This window comes from Leuciscus leuciscus (genome assembly GCF_965113295.1).
Source record: "Leuciscus leuciscus genome assembly, chromosome: 5".
In the NCBI taxonomy this organism is placed as follows: Eukaryota; Metazoa; Chordata; class Actinopteri; order Cypriniformes; family Leuciscidae; genus Leuciscus; species Leuciscus leuciscus.
Window position 1 is genome coordinate 7,179,578 of NC_138729.1, and position 22,376 is coordinate 7,201,953.

The 22,376-nt window shown below is 35.1% G+C and overlaps 1 protein-coding gene across 5 annotated transcripts in view; it reads left to right on the forward strand.

Moving 5' to 3' along the window:
• The first annotated feature begins 1,395 nt into the window (after positions 1-1,395).
• Positions 1,396-22,376, forward strand: part of kntc1 (kinetochore associated 1) — a 56,330-nt gene continuing 35,349 nt past the window's right edge. For 4 of the 5 annotated variants that reach the window (XM_082170892.1, XM_082170888.1, XM_082170889.1 and 1 more), the window contains exons 1-27: positions 1,396-1,764; positions 2,756-2,876; positions 2,981-3,096; positions 3,487-3,568; positions 3,717-3,829; positions 4,113-4,223; positions 7,126-7,219; positions 7,328-7,380; positions 9,119-9,231; positions 9,339-9,390; positions 9,688-9,792; positions 10,546-10,589; positions 10,740-10,805; positions 11,094-11,169; positions 11,261-11,383; positions 12,499-12,665; positions 12,823-12,934; positions 14,304-14,447; positions 14,804-14,860; positions 15,140-15,211; positions 15,308-15,427; positions 17,062-17,205; positions 18,495-18,590; positions 19,455-19,558; positions 20,306-20,408; positions 20,567-20,701; positions 22,097-22,216. In XM_082170892.1, coding sequence (XP_082027018.1) covers positions 1,633-1,764; positions 2,756-2,876; positions 2,981-3,096; positions 3,487-3,568; positions 3,717-3,829; positions 4,113-4,223; positions 7,126-7,219; positions 7,328-7,380; positions 9,119-9,231; positions 9,339-9,390; positions 9,688-9,792; positions 10,546-10,589; positions 10,740-10,805; positions 11,094-11,169; positions 11,261-11,383; positions 12,499-12,665; positions 12,823-12,934; positions 14,304-14,447; positions 14,804-14,860; positions 15,140-15,211; positions 15,308-15,427; positions 17,062-17,205; positions 18,495-18,590; positions 19,455-19,558; positions 20,306-20,408; positions 20,567-20,701; positions 22,097-22,216 — 2,775 coding nt within the window. In that variant the 5' untranslated portion in view covers positions 1,396-1,632. The remainder of the gene's footprint in view (positions 1,765-2,755; positions 2,877-2,980; positions 3,097-3,486; positions 3,569-3,716; positions 3,830-4,112; positions 4,224-7,125; positions 7,220-7,327; positions 7,381-9,118; positions 9,232-9,338; positions 9,391-9,687; positions 9,793-10,545; positions 10,590-10,739; positions 10,806-11,093; positions 11,170-11,260; positions 11,384-12,498; positions 12,666-12,822; positions 12,935-14,303; positions 14,448-14,803; positions 14,861-15,139; positions 15,212-15,307; positions 15,428-17,061; positions 17,206-18,494; positions 18,591-19,454; positions 19,559-20,305; positions 20,409-20,566; positions 20,702-22,096; positions 22,217-22,376) is intronic. The other variant, XM_082170890.1, reaches the window with a different exon arrangement.

Below are 22,376 nucleotides of genomic sequence, written 5' to 3' on the forward strand. Positions count from 1 at the left end.
TGTGGCCCCGAAGTGGTCTCAGATCAACTGGACCGCCTGGGGATGGAGTCTCCACTCTCCCTGGCCCACAGGCTGTCGTGAGAGCTCGTCTGCAGCACGATTGAGCAGGCTGGGGATATAAGTGGCACGAAGCGACCTCAGATGCTTCTGACTCCAGGAGGAGATGGCGGGCGAGGTGCGAGGGGAGCCTAGACCACCTTGATGGGCAAAGAAAAAAAAAATCCTGTTGCACTACCACACTTGACGGCGTGTTTCTTGAAACATAAAAGCCTAAACTGCCATTATTATTACTATTTATTTTATTTTTTATTTTTTTGGAATGCAGAAAGAATGTAATGTCTTTGGTTTTGTTACTTTTAGTTATTTGTGTTATTTATTTTTTGTTTATTGTTAAAAAACAAGAAAAAATATCATTTCTTGTGTTAAAATGAAAACCTGATATATGGAATTGCATACTTCAGTAAATAAATAATTATAATAAAGAATTATAAAGAAATAAATAATATTTTGATTGTTTTTAAATAAATTAGTATTATAGTTCATATTTTCTGATTTTCAGTATGTGTATGAATTCCGGTACTTTTACCATTAAGTGACATATCAACCATTTGGTAGAAGCCGATATTAAAAAAAATTATGGGATGTGCTGAAAACAATACATTGAGTGTGGTAACTAGCGACATAAGGAGATATTCCCTTTCTTGGTGGGGCAGTTAAAGTTAAATTTTTTAATTTAAAATTTTTCTGCTTAATAGCTTTTCATTAAACTCACGAACCCAGTTAGGAATCCCAGTCTTTGTATTTTTATATCAATATTCAAGATTATCCTATTGAAATCAATGTGATAAACAAGTTAGGTCAAAAGTAACCAAAAAGAAGTCAGAATACATTATGAAAAATGGATTACATTACTAACTACAATTTTTGTCATGCAAAATGGATTACATTACTACAAAAATGGATTACATTACTAACTACAATTTTTGTCATTTTGTCAACATTTGGAATCAGTAACTGACTTCGACTTGTAAGTAATCTACCCAGCACTGTTCATGGCAGCGTAGAATAAATGACATAATAATATCTCTGCAAAGAAATGGATACTCTGCTCTCAATAGATCATTTTATATTATAGGTAGGGCTATAAATTACAGTATAAATGCGGACTATAAGAATGAGAATTTGAAATAGAAAGAATCCAGCACAGAGAAGAATTAAAACCTCTTGATATCAATTAATATTCTTGTATAGCATATAAACTATTTAAAAGAAATAAAGATTCTGTTATACAAATCTAGACTATTTCTTTCCCAGTACTTTCACACGTCAACGCGTCACACTCCAGTCCAGTAGATGGCGAAAAGACAACCGCCGTAAAACCTAGTCGAAGAAGAGGAAAAATGAAGACGAAGAAGACATCGGCGCCAAATTTCAACAATCATGGCGGAGTTTGCTTTCACTTGCTGATGTATAGATTTTATGCAATCATATCTAAGTCTTTTTAAGAAGTTGTACTAAATGGCAAAACGCCTGTGATATTTTGCGCCTTTTAATTTGAAGTGTCATGCCGGTTGATAGTTAATATTACGCGTCGCGTTTCACCACTAGCAACTAACATTACAAGCGTCAAGAATGTGGAATAACGTCGAACTTCTGCTGAACGAGGACACTAACACAGTCCGACTGTACAGCGATGCTGAGCAAGAGTCCGGCAACGCGTTATATCAAGTGGACACCTTGGTTAAAATCTCATCCTCCGAAAGGGTTAGCAAAAACGGTCTTTGTTGCTAACTTAACTGCAATAACAAAAAGTGCTGTCATATTGACATGTGTTTGGAACAGTGGTAATAATGACAGCTGGGTTTTGACGTGACGTACCATGTATTACGATCTCATCAATATACAGGACTGGTCAAAAGTTTGGAAACATGACTATTTTTAGTTGTCACTATATTTCAGCACTATTTATGCTGATTTGATACTCCGTTATTATCAATGTTGGAAACAGTTGTGCTGCCTTATATTTTTTTGGAACCTGTGATAGCTACTTTTTTTCAGGATTCACTGATGAATAAAAAGTTAAAAAGAAGAGTATTAATTTCTTTCAAAAAGAAAGAAAAAAAAATCACTGACCCCAATCTTTTGAGTATTTTATTACAAAAGATTTCTATTTCAAATGCTGTTCTTTTTTAAAACTTTTTATCCTGAAAAAAGTATCACAGGATATATAAAAAAAGTATTAAGCTGCACAACTTTTTCCAACATTGATAATGACTGAGTATCAAATCAGCATATATTAGAATGATTTCTGAAGGATCATGTGACACTGAAGACATGAAGACTCGAGTAATGATGCTGCAAAATTCAGATTTGCCTCACAGAAATAAATTATATTTTAAAGTTTATTCAAATAGAAAACCATTATTTTAAAGTGTAATAATTTTTCACAATATTCCTGTTTTTTCAGTATTTTTGATCAAATAAATGCAGGCTTGATGAGCATAAGAGATTTCCTTCAAAAACATTAAAAATAGTAATGTTTCCAAACTTTTGACCGGTACTGTATATGTAATAGTATGTACATTTTTGCATTGCATTGATACCTTGTTTAGTGTTTTACACAGAATTTTTTTATATATATATCTGTATTTGAGTTGTACTATATAGTTTGTATAATGATGATGATAATAATAACAATTATTGTTTCTTTTCCTTTTGTTGTCATTAGTATTGTTCTTGTTCTTTTTTGCTCCAGGTACTGTCTAATCCAAAGGTCTATGCCTCCAGTACTCCAAACTGCTGTGTGGTCGTGGCTGACACTGCAGTGGTTGTCTTTGATCCTAGTTTTCAGACTGTTCTGATTCACCTGTATTTTGGTAACACAAGCTCTGTCATGCACAGTTAACATTCACTGTCCACAGTACTGTACATACAACATAAGGAACACCTATATCTTTAATTGCTCTCATGTGTGATTCAGACTCCGTAGTAGATGCAGTTACTGCTTGCCCTCAAGGCCAGTTTCTTCTGGTTGGAGAGAGGAATGGAAGTCTGCACATCATCTATGTCCCTCTGAAGAAGACGGTGCTGACCAAAGTAAGCTGCAATAAATGGAATTGTATTAATTGCTAGTTTGACTCCAATATCACAGAGCTGAAACGAAAGTTGCGATAGTTTTTTTATGGTGACTTGCATCCGAGTGGAACGGCTTCTTGAACAAGAAAAAAAATGTAGGACGGGACTTGATTTTGTCCTTCAGGAATCGATTGAATCATTGTGGTTTGTTATTGCTGTGATCTCATGTGAGTGACGGGTTGTCCTCCTGCCCTCGCACCAGTAAACACATCAACAGAGAAGAGATGAAGCTGGAAGGGGAATTAAAGAAATTAGTTTGATTAAAGATTACAAGGGCACATCATTTAAAAAAAATTGCAAAAAAAAAAAAAAATTACTATTTGATTTCATGGTAACTAATCTTTTTTCCAGACTCTGCACCAACAAAACCCCTCTGATGGTGATGAGACAACCTTTAAGAGCCTAATTCTACACGAGACACCTGGTTCTAAAGGTGAGTTTCTATAAATGGTAAAGTAAGCAGTAAAATAAAGATGTATATAGAAGAACATATACTACATATATAGATGTGGCCACTGACAGCATTTCCATTGTCTGTATTTGTTAAATTATTAAAACATTTTCTTTCTTTTGTGTTTTAGGAGTGTATGATCTATTTGTCATTGTTAACAATGGTTTCCTATACACATCGAATGTGGCTTTGGGAAAAATACAGAGCGCGATTGAAAACATGGATCTAGTGGCTTTAAATAAGGTAGATGTTTCAATTAATCAAATTAAAGGGATAGTTCACCCACAAATGAAAATTCGGTCATTAAGTATTCACCCTCATGCTGTTTCAAACCTTCAAGGCCTAGAAAGGTAGTAAAGACATTGTTAAAACATAGTTAAAATGTTTATGTGAATAAAAGCCTAAATTAAATATCATCATTATTTAAAAGTGATTGTGTCTCTTAAGAAGACTTTGATTAAACCACTCCATTCATATATATTACTTTTACTATTTGTTAGTTACAATTATTTTGTTGTCCTTACAGATCCAAAATGATATTCTAATAAACTTCTGCTCTACTGAAGAGATTCATGACGATGGTTGCATCTCAGCAGGTCTGGTCTGCTTTGGAAGCACAATCCACCTTCTGATTGGGGTAACTTTGATTCTAAATCTTAAACTCAACTGCATTTTCTCTTCCTTCCCCAAAATAATCTGATTCTTCTTTTCCTCCCGCTTTCCAACAAAATGAGTTGCTGTGGAATTATGACATAAATAGATTTCTGAAATATATTTAAGGTGTTAAGGGGCGATCACAGTAACATTTTCATTCCATTGATTTCTATTTATACGCATTTGAATGCAGGAGATGGGAAACTAAAGCTCAAGTAGAGAAGTTTTGCTGCATCCAGAAGTTGTGAATTTGTATCACATGAAGACTTGTGATTAGGGCTGGGTGATAAAACAATAACAATAATTATTGTGAATTAATTTTCCTCAAAATGATAACAAGAGTTTGATATATTTTCGATATAATGTTTATGCGTCAAAAACGGATATGCATCACATGCCCCATTTATCCACTCGGCTCAAAGTTCAAACGGCGGCTCAGAGCGAGCTTACTAGATCAGATGCGTTTACTTGCTGATCGATCTCGGTCACGCGACCACTAAACAGCGCTGTGAGAAACACTGTGCGCAACAGTGCAGTCAGAAGGCTTTTCAATCTACAAATCGCCCTGGATTTACTGTAGTAACACTAACTGCACCATGGTATTGTGGCAGAAATGTGGGATATTCATATCGCATTTTATGATATATATTAATGTAGATGTATTAAAGGAGTAATGTGATTAAGCTATAGCATTTGTGCATTTTTAATAAATGTTTGTAGTCTACTGTTTTTTTCATAAAAATACCATAGAAACCATTTAGTTACATTTTACCATGGTAGTACGGTGTTATGCATGGTTTAATCTGTGGTTAACATGATCTAAATATATGCTACTATTGAAAATCAATGGTTAATTTTAATAAAACTCAAACAGTCAGAATATTAAAATTTTACCATATAAAAATGGGGTGGTTGTTAATTTTTTTTACAGATGTTACTGTTTTTTTAGTTATGAAAATTTTGGTCGATACCGATAGTTATATATATTTGAATGCCGAGAAGCGATATATTGGCCGATAAGTCTAAATCCAAATTTTGATATACTTTGAGAGCCTGATTACAGCCTTGACAAAACTTCAACATAAATAAAAAATATTCAATACAGTAGATTATTTTGAACCAGTGTAAGATTCCTTAACTTTTAAAATAAATGTTTCACAGACCTATGGCCACCAAAGCGCTTTACATAGCCTCACATTCACCCAATCACTCACTCATTCATACACCGACGGCGGTGTCAGCCATGCAAGGCGCCATCCAGCTCGTCGGGAGCAGCTGGGGTTAGGTGTCTTGCTCATGGCCACCTCGACACTTGGTCAGGTGGAACCGGGGATTGAACCACCAACCTTTCGGTTTGTAGACAACCTACATGAACCACTGAGCCACTGCCGCCCCAGATGAACAATACAAGTGCTAGTTATTAATAATGCATCAATGTTTTAAAAAATATATAGTTACAGTAATACATCTTTAATTTTACTGTTTCAAATACCATCATTGCTGTTTGAGCTCTGCGCCCTGAAGCTGAAGAGAATGAACACCCGTAAACTGAAGCGCTTTGCTAGAAAGTTAATTAATTCAATGGAACGCATCTTATATAAGATTCATCAGATAATTATACAAAATAAACATACTGCTACAAGTTATTTTTGCACAAAATCACGCACAGATGAACTTGAACTAAATTATGACAGCCCCAATCATAGTTATTAATGTTGTTAAAGAGCTGCAGATTATTTACCTCAACGAAACATATATATATATATATATATATATATATATATATATATATATATATATATATATATATATATAATATATAATATATATATATATATGTTTCATATATACACACGTGTGTGTGTATGTATATATATAACTTATAATGCAGTTAAAGCAGTAATCAAGGCTTCATTGGGACAGCATTCTTGCAATGCATGGAGAAGAGCAATTGCACAGATGAAGAGCCACTCTTTGGTTTTCAACCACTCAAAGAATCAGACGCTGCGGCTTTTTATATAACACATTTCCCGTTAGGAATTATGATACCGCTTGTTTCGTTGGTCCGTTGGGTTGGATTGCTTCCTCACCTCAACCGAACCGCTCCAGAGTTAGTTTCAATCAGGCCGAGACCACCTCGTTCAAGCGATTGTTTTGGTGAGGATCAGAGCCCGATTGCTGTTTTCATAAATGCCTAAATGAACCAAGCTAAGGGAGCTTGTTTTACACCAGGTTTCGAAACAAAAGTTCCAAACAAGCCAGGTGTGAAAACGCCCTTAAAGGAACGCAAACTTTAAATCTGCAATGTTGCAGTAGTAAAGTAGATCGCATATATATATATTTTTTAAGTATTATATGTTGAATTATATTTTTAAGACACTGCAGAGTGACGTCTTATTGCGACTTTTGCAGTGTCCGCAGTTTAGTGTGACAGCGGCTTTACAGCAGACAAGAATTGGTGGGGAAGGAATTAGGTACGTCAAGTATAAAAAGAAAACTAAGAATTGATGGCTTAAACAATTCCATTGCTTAAACTATATACGTTTTACAAAACCTTTAAATGACTTTCCCAAACATATTAATGTTTCATTTAAAAAAAAAAAAAAAAAGATTCCTGTTGAATTTTTTATAATTTTTTAAAGAATCATGGACAGACTATGCCTTTTATTCTCTCTGCTTCAAATGTTAAACATATCTCCTTTGTTAAGGACATTGTCAAAGATACGGAGATATTTTAAGTACTCTTCCTTAGATTTATTGATTGGAGAATTAAAATGCCTTTTCAATTTCATTATCATTCCCTTTCCATGACTGATATTCAGTCATAATTTATAAAATGAAATGTAGGAGCTTTAAGCAATTTTTCACCTGTATCTACATGACAGGCTGATGGTGCTAATGTTCTTTCACTTTGGACCATGGGTCATGGGCAGACATCACTGTCTCTCACAAAACTCCTTGACTCTGCTTTAATGTCAGGTACTAAATATGTTCTTGCTATGTTTACATTGATTACCGGTATTACTAAATAAGAAGTGTGTTAACATAGCTGTAAATAAATGAAAATGTTCTGTTTGTCTATTCAAGAGGTGAAGAAGATTCAAGTTGTGGATAATTGGATGTATGTCCTAAACAAAGAGGTAAGTCCTTGTGGAAACTGATGTTGATGCTAGAGATGCACCCAAATTAAAATTCTTGCTTGAAACCCAAAATATTTTTGGACGCTAGAGGTGTGCGATACTGACAAAAAACGGTTCTGACGCACACAGTGTCCGAATTTGTTTCACTCATTTCATTCACTCCTACAAGGGGGACTATATTATTGGACTAATGTAGGGAATAGTAAATGAGTGTATAGGGAGTGATTCCAAACACAGCTAAGGTCTTCAGGATTACCATAAACTTCCAGGCAGGTGAGTTGGAGCTGGCTGGGGGGATTCTACTTCTACCTGGACCTTACAGTCGACTCAAGCCTCTATTTAGATATGTAGTGTCACTTTCCACATTACATTCACAGTGGTGTTTTTAGGAAGCCAAACAATTTGCTAACCAATCAGATCTCAAGGTATTCGTCCAAAATGCCACCATAATCAATCAGACCATTTTCATAATCAATCATTGCTTTCATCAATTACCGATTACCTGGGTACTCTGGGTGCCCATCCCTAGTCCCATTTAGCAACATGTTTGCAACCACCTTTTTCAAGACATGTAAAAGCATGAGTGAGGTATCACTGGTGTGTTTTATGTCATAGAGTAAAACGTGAAAATATCTTGAGCTTGTTTTCACCTCAGACCTTATTTCAGGCTTTTTAACCAAAAACTCATTAAAAAAAACACATTGAATTTGGGATGATGGACCCAGAAGTGCTAAAATGCTAACTTGTTTAGCACTCTATAGACCTGCTGTACCTGAAAAATTGAAAGCAGTTTATTTCATTTGTACCTTTATTTTGTTTTTGCCCTATTGTTTGTAATTTGTTTCTTGTTCTTACTTTTAATAACAGAGATAAAATAAATAATAAAATAAAATAAGTGAAATCATAATTAATTGGTCATATTGCTCGCATGTACTTTGGTCTAAACGGTATGTCATTCGCACCACTACAGTCAATGATCGCAGTGTTGATATCTGCAGTGTAAATTATGACTAGTAATAATTGTATAATGCATATCTGCATAAATTAATTTTGATTTGTCAAAACTGAATTATGTAAACTATTAGTGAAGCTTGGGGCATTAATTAGTAAAATGGCTTGCTATAATGTGCCAGCTGATTAGATCAGTGACATCATTAAAAATGTATCAAATGGAAATTTGACTACTCTGTGTTTTTTTCTGAAATCTTGAATCATCAGTCCTCAGGCCATATAGCGCAAGCATGGTGTTGATGCTATTTCAGCTTCTTGCATGTCATACATTAGGCAGATGCTGTTTATAGAACTTTGTTCTCTGTGGAATTTTTTTATGAGCCTAGATGACACAGGCAGTTGTCATAGCTCTTGGTAGTTCGTTTTATTTATTAAGTCCTTCTTGAGATCAGAGGTGTAGGAAATGACATAGAAGTTTCCGGCTGTTATCTAGCTGAGATTTAGCTGCAATTCATACCATGTGAAGTCCAATGTAGTTCTCTGAACTGTTCAAAACTGTTTAATGTCAGCATTATTGTTAGCAAAATTGACAATTACAGTTTGGTGCAATTTTCTGTATAATTTGTAAAAGTGTTACTAGGGGAACTTTTAAAATACATATTCTTAGTGATCTGATTGATATGGGCCGATCACAGTGTAAAGAAAATCTGTTATTGGCATCAGCTTAAAATTTCCTGATCAGTGCACCACTAATTTGTATATGAAATATTCTTCTTTTTTTTTCTAGGGCATGCTCAGCTTGTTGGACATCCACTCTTTTGTCATGCTTTGTTGCTGGCCGGATCAATACATTGTTGATTTCCTGCTGATCTCAGAGAGAAACTCCTCATCTATTACACAGCAAGTGTCTTGTTTTGACTTCTTTTTGTAAGACATAGAGAGACAGGGTGCTTGTTTTTCTTGATTAATCCACACATTGACAGGTAAATGTCTTTTGTGTTGAACAGGCAAGATGATAACAGCTTGAAAATCATGACCTTGGTAGCTGAAGAAAACAAGGTATGTTTATTACTATTTCAGTCAAAGACGACTCTTGCTATATTCTTTTTTCAGGGGTAGGTTGTTAGGTCTTTCCCCAACCCTATCCATTACTCACACTCACACACACGTGCACTCACACCCACGTGCACTCACACCCACGGACAATTTAGCATCACCATCTCCTATACTGCATGTTTTTGGGTTGTGGGGGAAATTGGAGCACCCAGTGGAAACCCACACGGACACAGAAAGGATGTATATATGTAATTGAAAATACAGTTTTATTCCTCACTTGTTTTCTTTATCTGTGTCAAGGGTAATGCTAGGAAGCTTGTGATTCAGTCTCTGCCTTCTATGGAGGTTTTCTACTCACTAGAAGTTTCTTCTGAGTCTTGGTTGATCCAGAAGGGAATCAATATGGTAATTATAGCAGTGCATATTAACAGTATGGAAATAAATGAAATGAAATGAAATGTAGTGAAATGCAAACCTGTAATATTTGTTGCTAATGTTCAACGGGTTGTCCTTAGAATTTCTGTCATATTTTGTAGGGGATATACTGGTTGAAATAAAGCTCAAATTTGAATATTGTTTCTAAAATAGAGTCATGCATGCCATCCCTCTACATCTCTGCCACTGCTTCATAAGAGGTTGCAGTCCAGCGTCGCCACTGTACATTGTCATGTTTGTAAGACAACATCTGTATTGCAAACACCTCCATGTTGCTTTAATTTTTATGGCAATGACATTGGTAAGTCTGTGCCATAAAAACCAAAGCAGATAATCTAGAAAAAGACTGCCAGTGTATCAGTGTGGACAGTTAAATCATTTAGATCCAATTCTATACACAAGTTTATTTCATCTTTAGTGGCCACTGCTGTACTGTAGAATGACAACAGGCCCTTGAGTCTAGTGCTGGAGTAGCTGTGGGAGAAGGAAAACCAATTTTTTTGACAACTTTGGACTCGTTGATATCCAATACTTCCAAAAATTGGTTACAAATGCAAATTAATCGGCAAAACCTATATATTGGTTGACCTTTAAAAGAAACGATACTTGCCGGTTAATACATTTCTACCAGTATGTCATCCATCTCAAATATAGTTATGATGAGCCACCTGCCCTTGATATCTTGTATTGAGGGTAATTCATAAATTCAACTCTTTTCCTCAGGACACTATCTATTTGCTGGAGGGAATTTTGGCGAACACGAAGAGGTGACTAACAGACACAGTTATGACAGTCTATAGATATTAAGGGCAATTCACTTTTGCAGTTATATTGTGGTGTTGATATGTTGTAGTGAATTCATCATCACATTTGTGGATAGCGAAAGATTAATTTCGAATAATTTTTCTGTCTTAAAGCAGCCATGAAGATCCAGTGTCTACTGTTATGATAAGATGCTTCACAGAGGCGCTGCCGGAGAACAGGTGCGCTCTTGAGAACATAAGTAATACTGATTATAATTGAATTTACAATTTAATTCTGATTTGGTTTTAATTTTATGTTGGTTTCGTTAATAGATTCCACTGAAGGAATGCACTGCTTGATTTTAATGCTTGTTTGGGTGGTTTTGCTCCTTATGCATTATTTATTTTATTTTATTTTCAATACGTTGCTTCACTTTAATACTTAAGTTAAATTATACTTTTCTTCAGGCATGCAGACTGCTTTTAATGCAGTACTTTGTACACTATTTCTCTCTCTGCTTCCTCCAGACTGAACAAACTTCTTTATAAGCACAAGTTTGAAGAAGCAGAGAAATTTGCAAAAGCTTTTGGGCTTGATGTTGAAGTAAGACATTAGTACATTTTCCATATCAACATTTCCTATATAAAATATTTTTCATGGTAAGTTGACAAGGTTTCTTTTTGTTTTTTTTTAGCTGGTGTATAAGGTTAAGCTGAATGTTGTGCTGGAAAAGCTCATCTCAACATCAGGCAGTGATCAAACCCTTGAGTGGCCTGAGCTCATTGATGAGGCTAAAACCAACCTGATGAAGATCATGGTAATATCAGCTTTGCAACAAATGTGAATGTGCTGGGCTTCATGTGAGACTTACACACAATGGTGGCTGGAGAAACTAATAACACTACTATCATTCTATTTCACACATATGTACAGTTAGTAATGCTACTGTACTGTTGGGATGCATAGGCAAGGCAAGGCAAGGCAAGTTTATTTATATAGCACATTTCATACACAATGGCAATTCAAAGTGCTTTACATAGAAGAAATTAAAATAATGAAAAGAAATAAGAATAATTAAAACAGTTTAGAAAAATAAAATAAAATACAGTACTTTTAAAAAATAAAAAAGAATATTTATTATAGATCTTTCTTTCAAAGGATTCCCTTAAGACTTAAATCTTTCAACCTTCTTTTAACCTTCAATCTTCTTACGACTTCCATCTATCAACTTTCCTTTAACTTTCTTTTCTCCCTCATTTACTCACACGTTGTTTTCACTTTCTTTAGCACTTTAGCACTGCGTTCACATTCTTTCTCAGACGAAAACTTTAATATCGTCATTTAAATACTGTTCTACTTTCAAACCCACATTAATCACTTTCACATTATCACCTTCTGAGTGGGCATTTACAGTTTCCGGCTAAATGCCCTGCTGACATAGGAGAAATTAAAATAATTAAAAGAAATAAGAATAATTAAAACAGTTTAGAAAAATAGAGTAAAATACAGTACAGTACAAACAGTCGGACGAACAGCGGCACAGTGCTCATTCAGTAAATGCACAGCTAAACAGAAGTGTTTTGAGTCTGGATTTGAATGTGACCACTGTAGGAGCACATCTCATCTCTTCTGGAAGCTGGTTCCAGCTGTGGCTGGCATAATAGCTAAATTTGTAAAATTTGGTGGCGCATATGTAAATCTGCTGATATTAAAAGGGTCATGATGACATGAGTAATACAATTTTTGACATACTGTAGTAGTGGTCATTGGTCCTACTCTACCTTATCACTTTCATAGCCCACCCAGCAGTTATTACGATGCATTGCAATACACTTCACAACTGGTTAAGATGAAAATTATATATTTTAGGGTAGTCATCCTATGTGATATATTGTGAATGTTTAGCACTTAGTTTTCTCATATGTCCCACAGGATGAGCAGTTTGTGGTGCAGTACTGCCTAACTGCTTCCTGGCCTACTCTCAGCATAGCTGAGGAGATGTTAAATTACACCTTGAACCGTTTCCCGTGCTGCCAGATCCAAACAGCCTTGGCCAAGCTCGCCACCTTCGCCAGCATGTATGGACCCAACAACTTTGAGTACGTTAAGCTGGCCAGCAGTTACGTTTTTTCTACGTTTTTCAAATGTTAGACATGAATTTTTTCCTCCATAAGCTTTTAACACTTTAGAAATCATTTAATCACTTCTTGTCCTGCACATCCTTCTGGCTAATTGTATTCTCCATCTCCATTACAGGGGCATCTCATGGATTGAGTTTTTGAACAGCACAGATTATCTTAAAGACATCCACGCTCTTCTGAAAGAAGGGAATCTTAGTGGAGCACAATATTTGTGGCTACGACACGAGGTAAAACTCGAAGTATGGTTTGTTCTGTTGCTTCAGTATTTGACCAGGAACCTGGAAATGGCTAGTGAATTGAGAATTTTAGCCAGAAGAATTTTATACTGGCCTTGAATATGTATTTTACATTTACATTTTTTTTGTATATATAGTAATATTTATTTAGCCAGTTTTCTCTTTGTGTTTACAACAAAGCACAAATCATTGTTATATACTCTTGCCCGGTGGTTCTCAACCTTGTTCCTGGAGAGCAAGAGCAAAAGTGCTGTCTTTTCTGGAACATTAGCATGATTGCGAATGTCTTATTGATTTTATGAAACCGGTCAATAAACTACAAAATAACATTTTCAGTTACATTTTAGAGACATTATTGTGTTTTTGCATTATTCTGTCAACAAATTTCCTAGTGAACCATAGCAGAACTGTTTCGCATCTCTGAGCAACACAGCAGTGCTTTGCCTTTTGAACTAATCAGTTTAATGAATGATTCAATGACTAAATGAATCAGCCCTTTGAATGAATCATTTAAATGAATAACTCAATGATCCAACTCATTTATTTATACTGTGATTTGCTGACACAGACTGGTGGTTTTAGTTTCATATTTTAAGTTCATATTTTAAACAAACTTTGCTTGAGTTTTAAAACAAGCTGCCATGACCTGCAGTTTTCACTCTACAAATCGAGAATATAAGCTTCACCATCAAGTTCTGAGCAGAAACATCTGCCGGTCACAGACACTAAAAGCCTCTGTGCAGTGCAGCAGTCAGACGTGTACCAGCACCAACCATCAACTCCATGTGGCAAATCATTGAGATTGAATCTAGAAAGGTCCATTGTTAAACAAAGACAAATGCATATTTACAGTTCAGAGACGAAGGAAAACAGACAAAAAGCAAAACATTGAGAAATAAACAAACAGCTTTAATGTGATGGGGCAGCAGTTATTAAATTAACTTTATCCATCCCAGATTCCCAGGCAATATGAGCCAGTATGGAGTCCAAAACCACTGGTTCAATTGGGATATATAAGAGCCTGTTAAACATAAACTAAAAACAGAGTGCACTAAGGCATGTTATGAATTTGTTACTCATTTAATCTTGGTAGAACTTTCCTCCATGTGGAGTTTTGACAGTGAATTTCTGACTTTCTATAAGTTTCTGATGGTATACTTTATTTACTACTAAGGTAGAAGGTGCAGGTGCAAAAAAAACAAAAAAACAGTACCCTAGACTATTTAAATCTCTTTATTTTTAATTATTGTGTCTGTTTTTATTTTGTTTTATTAGTAGTTAGCAATGTAACTTAAAGTTGTTACTACAGGTTCTTTCCCCATGATAATTAGGTTTTTCTTTTTTCTTTTTTCTCTCTCAGGGTGAGTTTGCCAGTGCATTCGATGAAGACTGCCTACATGCTCTGTTGGGCTCCATTTCATCAGACATCCCATCACAGGACCTAAGTCTGTGGTTTAAGGGTGTTGTGGTCCCATTTATATGGAGAGTGTTGCCCAAAGGACAGGTATGAGGGCAGTTAAAACACTTGATTTTTAAACTACACCATTTTTTCAGATTGTCTTAATGACCTTAGTTTTATGCGACTTTGAATCACAACACCAGTTATCGGGGATAATTCTTGCCCTGCAAGGCGGATAAGAAATGTTTTTTTTTTTTTGTGTATGCCAGTTTTGATGAATCACTATAAATAAGGTAATACAATTCAAGCAAAATGTTTGAAAAGCAAATAGTTCTTGCACAATCTTACTGTAATTTTAAGTTCTGTTGTAACTTCTTGGTTGAGAATGGAGCAGTGATTTTTGAAATTAACTAGTTAGTTGTGCTTCATATTAACACTTTTTATGTTTTAAATGTACACAGAAAATCCTCGCCAGGTGGTTGGAGCAGCGTGTAAGGAATCTGGAGTTAACCGAAAAGGTAGTTAACTCTTATGACAAGTTTTTCAAATACTGGGATATTACTTTTCAAAATAAATTCTGAATTTCTAAACACAACCTAGCAAATTATTAGCCAGGCCATTTTTTACCCTTGACCCTTTCTGTCTCTAAAGCATAATTTTCCGTTCTGATAGACATCGATAGTCACACATTGTGTAGCCAAATCTCAATTGGGCCAAAGTAAATACAAAGATTCTCTTTCTCTCTCAGGTAATTTGATTTATTTTATTATTATAATTTTGTATATTTTTTTTTATAGGGTGACTGGCCTCATAATGGACTGGTTCTGGCTGAACTTGGCTTGCCTTCCCTCTGGAGGTCTATGGGTTTGGTAAATGTCAAGTTTGAAGCTGTTTGAAAGTGTTGAGGACCATATTCCTGGAAAGTCGCAGCGACTTCCTCAGATAAGAATTCAATTGTTTTTCAGGCTGAAAACTGTGGAGCAGAGGAAGTGCAAAATCTGAGGTCATTAGTGGCAAACCTCCGACAGCTGTGTGACCTCTACACCAAATATAACTGCCACCTTTCACTGTCTGACTATGAAAGGGTGAGTATGAAAGTTTAGACTAAGTTCTACAGATGGTGGCACTCGCACCTGATTTGGTAGCGCTGGGGGGTGCGGGGGGGATTTTTAATCAAAGGTAATTTAATAATAAAATGACTTGTTTTGCTTCAATAAGTGCAGTAACTAATAATATCACATGTTTATTTCTTGTAAATTTGACAGGAAATTTCTTGACACATTTGACTGTAAAGCACTGAGCTTAAGTTGAGATGCAGATAAAATCAACTTTTATTAAAGGGGTCATATGAAACGATTTCTTGTTTTCCTTTTTCTTTAGTGTGTTATGTAGCTGTTAGTGAAAGTATAAGATCTGCTAAGCTGCAAAGCTCCAAGTGTCAAACCTAAAGAGATATTCTTTATAAAAGTTAAGGCTCAGCCACACCTTCATAAAACGCTTCATTCAAGCTTTGTAAAAATCTACGTGTTTCAGAAAGGCGGGGCATAGAGGAGCAACAATAATGTACAGTATGTGTAAAATAATGACTTTTTTTTTTTTTACCTAAAACCGCAGAAACACATTGCATTAAACCACATACACAAAATAATGTTCCTTTTTGAACCATCAGATAACCCCTTTAACAACAGTTACATGTAAAAACAGATTTTTTATGGAGAAAATTTTTAACATTTAAATTGGATAGTAGTTAGAGCTTTGAAGTGTGAAGCACTTGGAAGTCCTTGAAAAGTGCTTGAATTTCACTCTCAAAAGGTTGTGCGAACCCTGAAATGAATGTAAAAACATTAGACTATTTCTGCCACAATACCATGGTTACAGTTAGCATTACTACCTTAAATCCATGGTGAATGTTGGTCATTTTTGTACTGAAAAGCCTAGAATAGAACCATGAATAGAACCAAATCCCCGTCCCACATTTTTATTTTTTCGATAATCTGTCATAATATAGATATATTGCTACTTCTGTTTCATTGCGTTAAATAGACGTTCTAGCACCTTTTGTTATATTTGTACTGTTTTGCTGCTTATTTTTTTATCCCCTGAAAGTGTCTGAGCATCACTCACCTACTGTGAATGGCACTTATTGAGTTCCAATAGTTCATTTAGTGAATGTATAAAGTAAGTTCCCCTCCCCACAGTTATAATTCACTACAAGAGAAATGTGATATTACCCATATAATGGCAGGCGGGCTAAATGAAAATGCAAATTCACTCTTTGACAATAGGTGGTACTTATTGAAAAGCAGAAATACAGCGGTTACCCCTGTACATAAACCATCCCACCAAATTTCAGATCTCTTTGACTTAAAATTTGATGCCCAGACAAATCCTTTTGTTGCAAGATGTCACTTGGTGTCATACTTTTTATCTAATGGATTCAGAAAGATTAGTCTCTCTTTTCAAGGGGCACGGTGTTGTTGCTAAATATAAACACAAGACAACATGGTAGTGTTGTCACAACATTACAGTATTCTGTTTTATTGCTAGTAGAATTCCACAAAAGTCCACACGTTTTCTTTTTAGAACGGTTTCAGTTTTTTTGTTTTGTTAGTGGACCCATTGAATTAGGTTAATTTATCTATACAATTATTATTATTTTTTTTTACATTTATTGATTATTCATGACACAAAGCATTGATTAACCTGTGTTCTGTGGCAGGGAAGCACACGTAGTATGGCCTTTCTGATGCTGGATAAGGTGAAGGCCTCAGAGCTGATTCCTGCGGTTATTGAGAACAGCATTGAACCTTATGCTCTTGAGAACGGATTGGACCTGGACCAGACTCTCTTACACTATATCAAGGTCACCTTTATTTTTCAGTAATTAGGAAAATGGTTGTTTATAGTGTTATTTTAGATCTACTCTCGTTGCACCAAAGTTTTATATTAACATGTTTTTTGCTGTGTTAAGCATTGTAGCCAATCTCACACGTGATGCTTTGCAGAAGGCCCTGTCAAGGCCACTAGACAGCACTCAAGTGTAAAAACACTCTATATTATAATCAGTCGTAGTCATATAAGGTCATGTGTTGTGCGCATCAATTCTGGATTCTGTTTGTGAGGGAACAAAGTTGAACAAAAACTGATAATTAAATCATACAAATGTAAAAATAAATTAATAATAATAATTAAATGTAAAATTATGTAATACATAAAAACAATCAGAATAAATCACTTACTAAAAAAGATTTTGTTTACCTGTATAACGGTTGACGATTAATCAACCTCAGACAACCATGTTAAATTATTGAAATATAAGATTAATATCAGGGGGTACTTTGAGTAAATATTTTAGATCAATTTGGCTGACAAAAATAAATAAAAAATTGTGAATCCCTAACTATATGATTGGCTTTATATTCCTAATGTTTAATCTCATTTAGGTAGTTTTAATGTTTTAAACATTTAAAGTTTTTTTCTCAAGTAAATTATAAATTTTAAATGAAAAAACGAAATGTTGATCACTGTCAAATTTTGCCACGGTGGGCAAGTGATGTAACCGGTGTTGTGGCTGAACAGTGGTAACACAGACTATCGCAGCAAGCCTAAAAGGGTACGTGAATGTCCTGTGTCAGTCACTGAAAAGGTGTACTTTACAGAGCCAGGTGGAGCGGCACACAAATAGCTTGAACGTGTAAGGCTATCCACAATAACCAAGGAAAAATATTAGCGAAGCCTCAGGAAGTAAAATAAAATGCTGCATTATTTTATGTTAAGCAGCTAAAATTAATCGCATAAATTTGCTTCTTCTTTTTTTTCAGTCCTAGTTGATGTATTTATATTTATTATAAATATATGAATTAAACATCTTAATGTCAATGTGTAATTCATTTGGTTATTAGTTCCTGAAAACTTCTCGTTATAGCAGCCTTGTGTCTTGTGCAGTTAAATATGACTCTCAGTCTGCTGATAAAAATTTATAAACAATGATAAAGAAGTCCCTAATATATTTGTATACAATGTACACTACAGACATCAGTGGTCTATTAGTCTACCTTTTGGGACTGGGAATTTTGAATGAATTATTATTAATATATAATAGTTTTAATTTATTGTGCTGTCAGTTTATGTTTTGATGTGTTTAAATTTTAGGACCTGCTAGACTGTTGCAGCTCTCAAATCACCTCTCTCTTCACTGAATGGGAGGCCAAAGCCGTGGCTGTACTACACTGCATGACAGACACTAATGTAAGATCTGTTCATACATCTAACACTGTATTCTGTTACACAATATATTCGTCAATATATACACAAGATTTACAGTATATAATTTATTTATATATTTATTAACAATTAGTGAAAATGATTTACTCACGGTAGGGATCGGCATATGCTATAGTGGTATCGATACTATTAATACTGGTGTTGTATAGAGAGGATCGGTCCTCACAAAAATATTGAGTGTTTGACTAGGAATTTTATGAAATGTTTAGTGCAAAAAATGGCAAAGAAAGAATAGAGGAGAAGAGAAAAGTCACAGAGAGAAGTCCTCTGGAGTTCTCTTTCTTATCTCACTATGGGAATGGTTCTTAACTGTCCTTAAACAAGCCGTAAAGGTATGTCGCCAAAATGAGCTGTTTTTGATAGCGGGCATATTCACTACTCCAGTGAATATTATTTGTGCTTGGGATAAACTTGAGAACATGTTACAGTTAATTCTCCTTCTAACTGTTCTATTATGACGACTGCTAGCTCGAACCAATGTGTGTGGATGAATATTAGGAAGGTGGGACTCCCGCATCACTGTCGTGACTCGTGATTGATCTGTCAAATGATAGACATTGTGATATTGGTGCTTCCAGGATTGTTCAAATTGGCTTTCAAATATAATTACTCATTTTGATTTAAATTGATGTATGTATGTGTAGGCTATATCTAGAGAGCTGTCAATTTGAATCACATGATAACTAGAGATTGCTGGGGATACAGCAAAGTTGAGTGGGGTTCCTAAATGCTGTCAGTGTGAAGGCCTCCTGTCAAATTGACTTTAACTTACTGTTTTTAATCACAGTAGATTCTGTTGGCAAAAGATTGTCTTTTTACATGTTTTAGAAGGTGATGGATGCTGTGATTGAAATAATGTACAAGGCCGTGGTGCCCTGGAGTGAAACCATCGAGAAACTTGTTCAGCAGCACTTGGAGAAGGAACATCCAAAGTGAGTGGTGTGGTAAACCATAAAGCTTTTTTTTTTTCTTTTATCTATAAGCTCTTTTACATGACTTCACTGTAGAGTGAGGCTTCAAGGCTAGCTCTGGTGGCACATGTTAACAGCACTCAGAATACACTATTTCAACTCATCTGCATTTTTTTATATATTTTTTTAAATACAGCACATCATTTTTGACTCATGCACTTTAAAAGTTTGATTTCAGTTGGACTAAAGTAATAATTAGACTTTTTTAAAATATAATGTAAACGCTTTAGTCTGACTGATCTCATACTAGTCTGATTCTTGGGAAGACCTGGGGCCAGTTGCATAAACATAGACATTATGTTAAGACTGTGTCTTAAGAACTAGTATGATCAACTAGAAGTTAGTTAGGGGTAATCAGTCTTACTGTTCGGTGTCAAATTAGACCAATCTACATTTTTATGTTACTGACTTTACAAAGTTATTAACAGTTTTAAAGAATAAAATTGGATGACTAACTTGTAAGACTAGTCTTAACAGTTTATGTAACTGGCCACTGAGTGATGAAATTGTAGCTTGACTCAATCCAGAATTTATACGTATTAATCGGACATATTAATAGAGCATTTGGACCCGCAAATGGTCCATGTGACCTCAGACTTTACAACTGGATAACATATTCCTGTGTGTTTGCAACATATAGCTGCAGTACATCAAATTCAGTTGCACTATTTATCTTTTTTTTTTCACTAAGTATTTTCATATCTACAGACAGGAGTTACTAAGAGAGGGTTACAGATTGATGGAAATAAAGAAGCTTCTCAGATGCTATGGCATCCGCACCTTAGCCCTCACTAACACTCGTGATATCATGGTAAGATTGTCTTCATTAACTTAAAAGTCCTATTATGTCTGTTCATTTAACAATTTTACTATTCCTTACTTTCTTAAAGATGTAAAGGTTTTGATCTTTGTATCAGCCACTCTGTTCATGCAAGTACGTGATATTTCACTGATGTTTGCTTTGTTTAGATGCTTGTGAGGCACATTCTGAAGCAGGACCTGCCCACCTCTCTCGAGGACTCACTGAAGTTGATTGAGGCCTACAAACTAAACCCAGCAGAGATCCACCATCTTCACTGCATCCAGCTTATACAATGCAATAAGGTATTACTTCCACAGAATTGGGACTTGGCGGTATATAGGTAACAACATGATGGACCCTCACATTTCTTCTTAGAGGCAGAACTCATAAATGGGTACATTTCTATAGCGGTAAATGAGGGACTACAGCAAACATCATTATTCCTTTTCATTTTGCTCAAATAATAAAGAATTGATCGACTTTCCAAAAGAGAAGAAAATATATAGAGATTAATTACGCCCGTAGAAGAGAGAAAGATGTTAATTTTACCATCACTCCCTCAGCCGTTGTATTATAAACACACTTGCAGGGTTGTATATCCAAAAAAATAACTGGAACACGTCATTACAGTCTGTCCACTTGTCTTTTTAACTTTTTCTCAACTTTTAGTTATTAATTTTGCGCTAAATGAAACAATCACAAGTCACGCGGAGACGTTCTTGACCACTTGAGTGATAATACAATTACAAGCTAAATACATGAACTGACTCAGCAAATATTTTAATGATCAATGCAGAAGAATTGATTCAAGAAAACGTTCAAAGTCAAAACGCAGTGCTATTGCACATTCTACAGGCTTGCAGTTTCAGAGCAGTTCACAGTCAGTGAATGCCACTCATTTATGCCAAGCGATTGCTTACGATCTACTGTTGATGAATTGACAATATTGACTTTATGTTGTTTGTATTGTGATGTTTTAGATTGTTCTAAGAGTGCATATTTTATCTCCCTTGTATGTTTAAGTGAGGAGCTGGAAAGTAGTTAAGGCATTTCAAAATAAGAGTCCGAGTGTATTACAGGCTTTTTTATAATTAAATGTCCTGGATTATACAGAGCATATTTTCTTCTGGTTATAATTGGTGTTTCGGGTTACAAAATAAAGTGTATCTGGCATCTACTTTAATATTAGGAATATACATAATTCTATAATTATTAAATAAAAAATATTTGAAGCAGAAACATTTAAAAACCTAGTTAAAAAATTATAATAAATTAATCATGTTGCTTGTAAATGTCTCCTTGTATCCCTTTATTAAGGAAAAACTGATTTTTTTTATATATTTTTTAATATGCCTGTAAATTTGCTCCAGAATTTCTTAAATTAGGAGCACATTTGATCTGAAATTACCTGAGGCTACTAATATCAGACCTGACCCATGCCTGAGGCACTTTTCAAATTTTTGGCCCTGAACCTGCTCGGGTCTTGGGTCAGACCTCAGGTTTTCGAATCGAAGTGGACCAATGAAGACCTCTAATGAAACCACTGCAGTCTCCAACAAATTCATATTCAGTATATTTAAAAAATATATAATATCTCCTAGCCCTAATCAGCAGTTACAACATGGAAATGTTAAGAAAGCAGTTTCAAATCAGATAGGAATCAAGGGTGATATATTTGGATATTGTTGTATTCGCAGAGGGAGAAGTGCATTGCGCTGCTGAAGAATCTGCCCCATTCTGAAGCAGAATTTGTGATTGAGCGAATGGCCTGTTGGGCAAGACTTGAACTTCAAGACAAGCTACACATTTCTGAAGAGGTCAGAATTTGTGTGAGAGAAATGTGGTGTTAATTAGTTAAAAAGAAGTAAAGATATTTTGCATTAAGTCTATAGATTTAAATTGACAATGTTTCAGTGGAAAAAAAATCTTAATACTAAAGTAGGATTAGTTTTCTATATGAAAAGTTTTTGCATTGTT